We start from the raw sequence: 7,368 nt of genomic DNA, 5'->3' as shown, positions 1-7,368 counted from the left end.
AGACTGCCCACATAGTTAACAAGGGAATCACATAGCTGAAATATTACCACAACTGATTTAGATGTAAACTTCATAGTTGGCATACCCCTGAAAATAAAATTATAAAGAATATTATTTTACAGCTAAAGAAGTCATATATAGGTCTAAAGTCCTCCAATATTACTATGAAAACACTTCCTCATGATTCTTAGTCCTCTAATAGTAGACCACAAACCAATTCACACTCCAAATATAGAACACCTTTAATATCTTTTATTTATTCTCTTGGTCATATTACATAGTTTGAAATAAAATCTCAATCGAACCCATATAACCATATTTGTGTTTCCCGATTATCTCAAATTTCTCAGTCAAAACCAAGAGACAGACTGAGAAACTCATAGAGATACATCCATCCAACTCACATTAGGCATAATGGTGTAAAATGACGGTGCAGCCAACAATGCTTGGGGAAGGCCACACTCGAGTGGACTAAGCAGGAACTGCAAGGAGAGCGTCATCACAGCTCATTCACCAATATCACATTTCCTGTTAACGTCCCTCCCCACTTAATACTAAACGACTTGTACCCGTACAATGCAGTAAAGTACAGCTGTGTAGTTGCCCACCCTAAACAATCTATTGTAGTAAACTGGTATACACTGGCTCAGGCTGCTCTACCAGTTTCCACAGGGTGGGGCCATTACATTACAGGTTGATGGAGGGAGGAAACCGCTGCAAGATGGGAGCATTATATGAGTAAAGAGGGGAATTGAAGTTCACACAAGCACACGCCCATCACTAGACAATAGACAGACAGAATAATACAAAGCAGAGAGGTTAGGGATGGGTGTGAGCGTGTGCCTGTTTTTCAGGTGGGGTTGTGGTCAAGTGGGGTTGTGGTCAAGTGGTGGGTGGGTTGTTAGTTGTTTTAAACAGGTTCAACATGGCCATGAAGCACTGAGGACCAGGCCAGGCTCAGACAACAATGGGGTCATAAGGGGTTGGATCACAGGGATGTGATTGACATGTTCATTGTCCAACGAGCTTGCTGACAAACGAGTCTAGCGCCTCATCATCTTTGATTCCCACAAACTGGTCGATGACATCACCTCCTCGCATGGCTATTACCGTGGGGACCGCCGATACCTGTAGAGAGAAGTAGAGGTCAGTAACCACAATGACATCAGTCAAAGGCACTGTTCCAGAACAAAATTCATCCTTCCTTCCTTCCTTCTAGTAATCCCTGATCTGATCTGACTGGGTTGCTGTAAGCTATTTAATGGAATCCCTGCTTTCACAAATCCCACCATTTTAGATCAGGAATTACTTCAAGAGAGGAAAGAACTAACATTTACAATATCAATCAATAATGTCAACAGCTTCCACTTACCCCATATTCAATGGCCAAGTCTGTGTGATCGTCTATGTCGACCTTTGCCATGGCAACTTTGCCTTTCTGTTTGGCGACAGCTTTCTCTAATCTTGGCCCCAGTATCTTGCAGGGACCACACCACCTTCATAGAACAAACATGGGATTTCTGGTTAGAACTAATAATAGTGAATGTATTTGTGAAATTTCAATCAAAAGTCTCCACAAAATAATATATATATATATATATATATACACAGCTCAAAAGAATAAAGGGAACACTTAAACAACACAATGTAACTCCAAGTCAATCACACTTCTGTGAAATCAAACTGTCCACTTAGGAAGCAACACTGATTGACAATAAAATTCACATGCTGTTGTGCAAATGGAATAGACAACAGGTGGAAATTATAATCAATTAGCAAGACACCCCCAATAAAGGAGTGGTTCTGCAGGTGGGGACCAGACCACTTCTCAGTTCCTATGCTTCCTGGCTGATGTTTTGGTCACTTTTGAATGCTGGCGGTGCTTTCACTCTAGTGGTAGCATGAGACGGAGTCTACAACCCACACAAGTGGCTCAGGTAGTGAAGCTCATCCAGGATGGCACATCAATGCGAGCTGTGGCAAGAAGGTTTGCTGCGTCTGTCAGCGTAGTGTCCAGAGCATGGAGGCGCTACCAGGAGACAGGCCAGTACATCAGGAGACGTGGAGGAGGCCGTAGGAGGGCAACAAACCAGCAGCAGGACCGCTACCTCCGCCTTTGTGCAAGGAGGAGCAGGAGGAGCACTGCCAGAGCCCTGCAAAATGACCTCCAGCAGGCCACAAATGTGCATGTGTCTGCTCAAACGGTCAGAAACAGACTCCATGAGGGTGGTATGAGGGCCCGACGTCCACAGGTGGGGGTTGTGCTTACAGCCCAACACCGTGCAGGACGTTTGGCATTTGCCAGAGAACACAAAGATTGGCGAATTCGCCACTGGCGCCCTGTGCTCTTCACAGATGAAAGCAGGTTCACACTGAGCACGTGACAGACGTGACAGTCTGGAGACGGCGTGGAGAACGTTCTGCTGCCTGCAACATCCTCCAGCATGACCGGTTTGGCGGTGGGTCAGTCATGGTGTGGGGTGGCATTTCTTTGGGGGGCCGCACAGCCCTCCATGTGCTCGCCAGAGGTAGCCTGACTGCCATTAGGTACCGAGATGAGATCCTCAGACCCCTTGTGAGACCATATGCTGGTGCGGTTGGCCCTGGGTTCCTCCTAATGCAAGACAATGCTAGACCTCATGTGGCTGGAGTGTGTCAGCAGTTCCTGCAAGAGGAAGGCATTGATGCTATGGACCGCCCGTTCCCCAGACCTGAATCCAATTGAGCACATCTGAGACATCATGTCTCGCTCCATCCACCAACGCCACGTTGCACCACAGACTGTCCAGGAGTTGGCGGATGCTTTAGTCCAGGTCTGGGAGGAGATCCCTCAGGAGACCAGCCGCCACCTCATCAGGAGCATGCCCAGGCATTGTAGGGAGGTCATACAGGCACGTGGAGGCCACACACACTACTGAGCCTCATTTGGACTTGTTTTAAGGATATTACATCAAAGTTGGATCAGCCTGTAGTGTGGTTTTCCACTTTCATTTTGAGTGTGACTCCAAATCCAGACCTCCATGGGTTGATAAATTTGTGTGTGATTTTGTTGTCAGCACATTCAACTATGTAAAGAAAAGTATTTAATAAGAATATTTCATTCTAGGATGTGTTATTTTAGTGTTCCCTTTATTTTTTTGAGCAGTGTATATATGAGTACAGAATAGAACCTGACAATAACATTAAATTGTTGCCGAGCAAGACAATGTCAACAGGTTGGCAAAAACATAAACCAGGGCAACACTGACCTCCATGCATATCAAGGTCATGTGTCTCATGTTTACACATACAGTGCCTTGCAAAAGTATTCACCCCCCTTGGCATTTTTCCATTTTTTTTTGCATTACAACCTGTAATTTAATTACCTTCAGAAGTCACATAATTAGTTAAATAAAGTCCACCTGTGTGCAATCTAAGTGTCACATGATCTCACCTGTTCTGAAAGGCCCCAGAGTCTGCAACACCACTAAGCAGGGGGCACAATAAAGAACAAGGAGCTCTCCAAACAGGTCAGGGACAAAGTTGTGGAAGTACAGATCAGTGTTGGGTTATAAAAAAAATATCAGAAGCTTTGAACATCTGACAGAGCACCATTAAATACATTATTTTAAAAATTTATAGAATATGGCACCACAACAAACCTGCCAAGAGAGGGCCACCCACAAACTCACGGACCATTATGTATGTACATATTCTTATTCATTCCTTCACACTTGTGTGTATAAGGTAATTGTGAAATTATTGTGAGATTACTCGTTGGATATTACTGCATTGTCGGAACTAGAAGCACAAGCATTTCGCTACACATCTGCTAACAATGTGGATGTGACAAATAAAATTTGATTTTGATTTGACCAGGCAAGGAGGGCATTAATCAGAGAGGCAACAAAGAGACTAAAGATAACCCTGAAGGAGGAGTATCTGTCCATAGGACCACTTTAAGCCATACACTCCACAGAGCTGGGCTTTACGGAAGAGTGGCCAGAAAACAGCCATTGCTTAAAGAACAAAAAATAAGCAAACACGTTTGGTGTTTGCCAAAAGGCATGTGGGAGACTCCCCAAACATATAGAAGAAGGTACTCTGGTTAGATGAGACTAAAATGTAGCTTTTTGACCATCAAGGAAAACACTATGTCTGGCGCAAACCCAACACCTCATCACCCCGAGAATACCATCCCCACAGTGATGCGTGGTGGCAGCACCATGCTGTGGGGATGTTTTTCCCCATCCGCAGGGACTGGGAAACTGGTCAGAATTGAAGGAATGATGGATGCCGCTAAATATAGGGACATTCTTGAGGGAAACCTGTTTCAGTCTTCCAGAGATTTGAGACTGGGACAGAGGTTCGCCTTCCAGCAGGACAATGACCTTATACTGTTAAAGCATCCCTCGAGTGGTTTAAGGGGAAACATTTAAATGTCTTGGAATGGCCTAGTCAAAGCCCAGACCTCAATACAATTGAGAATCTGTGGTATGACTTAAAGATAGCTGTACACCAGAGGAACCCATCCAACTTGAAGGAGCCAGAGCAGTTTTGCCTTGAAGAATGGGCAAAAATCCCAGCTAGATGTGCCAAGCTTATAGAAACATACCCCAAGAGACTTGCAGCTGGAATTGCCGCAAAAGGTGGCTCTACAAAGTATATACTTTGGGGGGTGAATAGTTATGCACGCTCAAGTTCAGTTTTTTTTGTCGTAATACTTGCTTATTTCACAAAAAATATTTTGAATCTTCAAAGTCATAGGCATGTGTAAATCAAATGATACATTTTTTTTAAATGGGGGGGGGGGGGGGGGGGGGGGGGGGGGGGGGTTGTAAAGGCAACAAAATAGGAAAAATGCCAAGGGTTGAATACTTTCGCAAGCCACTGTGTTTTCATGCATGTATATTCATTCAGGCTGTGCATGTAATTTTCTAGAGCAGGGGTGTCAAACTCATTCCATGGAGCCTAGTGTCTGCTGGGGTTTGGTTTTTCCTTTCAATTAAGACCTAGACAACCAGGTGTGAGGAGTTCCTTACTAAACAGTGACCTTCATTCATCAAGCCCAAGGGAGGAGCGAAAACCCACAGGCACTTTGCCCTACATGGTATGAGTTTGACACATTGTAAAAGAGCATGAACCCAATGTGGCTGTCCTGGCATTGCCTCTCGTTGTGTAACCTCAAATGATCTCCCTCCAATGGAAACACCATCAGATGTCAAGTCATGCAGCCAGACACATACAGTATGGGTAAGGTGTTGTTATCACACATGATATGTACTCAGTCACAACTTTCACTGTTATGCTTTAGTCTTACAATAGGAAAGCTTTTGAGCATGTTATGCCAACTCAATATAATTGATAAATACATTCACCTGTTTGGGTGCATTGTTGACAAAGCTATGGTCAGGTTTACAAGCCTTGTTGTAAAACCATAATTTGATACCTTCTATAAAAATGGTTTCCTGCTGTCATCTCAGTTGTCTAATTCCAACAAGCAGACAGATGCTTATCCATGTATTCTCTCTTAGGAGCTTTGCTTTCTCATTAGAGGGTAGTTTGTAAATGCTGTAAGTGGAGCCTTATCCCCTCTGGGGGTCCATGAAGCATATTAATTCATTAATCTATTAGCTACTCACTGGGCATGGAAGTCAATAAGCACAGGCAGCTCACTGTTGATGACTCTTTCTGTGAAGTCCTCATGGTCCTGCACATTGAAGGAGACCTCTCTGCGGGAAGTGTGGGGCAGGGAGCGGGGCAGAGTGCGTTTGGGGGAAAGGAGGGATAGTGGGGTAGTGGATGAACGCAGAGAGGTAGAGAAGGAGGAGGTGGAGGCCGGGAGACAGCGATGGTCTTTTACTGAGAGGGTCCAAATTCTACGGACTAGCAGCCGGTGAGCCATCTGAAATGAGACATATAGGGGGAAGAGAACAGAAGAATGATCAATAAATGTAATTTCATGTCACCATAATAGAAAACAGGGCCACTACTCAGGCTGAGCTACTATGGTTGGACAGTGACATCAGGGGGAGGACACCTATAGAAGACATTAATGTTTACCACCATACAGTGGTAACATGTAGGTGTGTGAGAGATGGCTGGCTTAGTGGCTATGCACAACATAAACAGCTGGGAACAAGATTCAAACAGATTCCTAGTTAGCTAACGTCACTGACAACTGCTGATGGGGGGAGGCAATAAACCACCACAAAGAGTTTAGATAGTTATGTTTGTGGCTTGACCATCCAATAGAACGGCGTCGTGTTTCGCACCCATTGTGCGAGTATTTACGAACTGGGTTGAGCCTTTTCTTCGAATAACCTCCGTGTGACTTTGCCTCTCTTCCTTCTCTCTTTCCACGCGCCTGTGTCCTCCCATTATAAAACGCCCACATCCACAAACCGGAGGAAAACTACTGCCATTACGTGCCAATGTCACCCAGAATATCATTGTAGTGGAACAGACAAATAACACAAAACACTTACCGTTCTGTACACTATCGTCCTGTATGAAGTACTTCCGTTTACAGTCTAGATTAAAGAGAACGCACAGGTTATTTGTAAATCTCATGTTTGAGCGAGTAGCGCCGCCACGAGTTAAAATTCAGAACTACAGTGGCACCATGAAGGGCTATGAAAGGTTCTCTGGCAAGACAATGGTAAGACCAAGACAATGGTAAGACCTGGAGATAGAGGTGAGGTGGATATGCAAATCGTGGAGACCCCACCACACGGAATCACAGAGGTACTGGCGGCTGCTTTAATAGACGTCTACGTCATCGGTGCCCGGGGAGCAGTTCTTTGGGGTTAACTGCCTTTCTCAAGGACTGAACGGTATATTTTTTTCACCTTTTTTTCACCTTCACGGATCAGGGATTCAAACCAGTGACATTTCGGTTACTGCCCCAACGCTCTAAACCGCTATAAGCTATCTGCCTACAAAGTTCACTGCATTGAGCTCAGGCACCTATAAATTCACCTAAGCGAAATTGTCAATATGGGTACCATGCTGGCCCTTTCTCTTCAGAGAGCTATTCATTCATAATTGATGGGGAGACTAAAATGAAAGTGAGAAGTGAGACTGTCTCGACCACCTTTCATGTCAGATGGCCACGGGATGAAAGGTAGAGAGATGTGGGTGTGTGAGGAGCAGAGGAGACTGAGACTAGATGTGGAGAGAGTAGAGTAGACAGCAGACAGACCGACAATGGATTCAGAAATGGGGGCAAGGCATTGCTGCTGCTGCTGCTGCTGCTGCTGATGTGGACAGATGGACAGGAGGACCAGACTGCTGCATTAACAATGAATGGATATTCAATCAAAGACAGCTCATTCCTGAAGTTGAGAACTGAGAATGCAGAGAGAATACTCCTGACCCTGTGAGTGG

At 44.8% G+C, this 7,368-nt stretch overlaps 1 protein-coding gene across 3 annotated transcripts; it reads right to left on the bottom strand.

Moving 5' to 3' along the window:
- Nucleotides 1-230: 230 nt before the first annotated feature.
- Nucleotides 231-6,592, bottom strand: LOC109893449 (thioredoxin, mitochondrial). Of its 3 annotated transcripts, none has more exons than XM_031827694.1 (4): nt 6,468-6,592; nt 5,622-5,884; nt 1,373-1,496; nt 231-1,128 (listed from the first exon to the last, which is right to left on the bottom strand). In XM_031827694.1, exons 2-4 carry the CDS (start codon nt 5,882-5,884, stop codon nt 1,012-1,014), a joined length of 504 nt encoding a protein of 167 aa, XP_031683554.1. In that variant the 5' UTR covers nt 6,468-6,592; the 3' UTR covers nt 231-1,011. The 3 variants fall into 3 exon arrangements, with proteins under 3 accessions (XP_031683554.1, XP_031683555.1, XP_031683553.1); XM_031827695.1 differs by lacking the exon at nt 6,468-6,592 and adding an exon at nt 6,255-6,433; XM_031827693.1 differs by lacking the exon at nt 6,468-6,592 and adding an exon at nt 6,278-6,418.
- Nucleotides 6,593-7,368: the final 776 nt, after the last annotated feature.

Source organism: Oncorhynchus kisutch, linkage group LG6 (genome assembly GCF_002021735.2).
Source record: "Oncorhynchus kisutch isolate 150728-3 linkage group LG6, Okis_V2, whole genome shotgun sequence".
Classification (NCBI taxonomy): domain Eukaryota; kingdom Metazoa; phylum Chordata; class Actinopteri; order Salmoniformes; family Salmonidae; genus Oncorhynchus; species Oncorhynchus kisutch.
The sequence above is the reverse complement of the archived record's forward strand: the minus strand, read 5'-3'. Positions and strand labels throughout refer to the sequence as shown.

Excerpts from the sequence above, each read along its gene's own strand:
- LOC109893449 (XM_031827693.1), bottom strand. The coding sequence starts at position 6,376 with ATGTGGGCGTTTTATAATGGGAGGACACAGGCGCGTGGAAAGAGAGAA. Across the intron at positions 1,497-5,621 it reads CTTATTGACTTCCATGCCCA|GTGGTGTGGTCCCTGCAAGA; the intron begins GTGAGTAGCTAA and ends TGTTCTATGAAG. Across the intron at positions 1,129-1,372 it reads ACTTGGCCATTGAATATGGG|GTATCGGCGGTCCCCACGGT; the intron begins GTAAGTGGAAGC and ends TTCTCTCTACAG.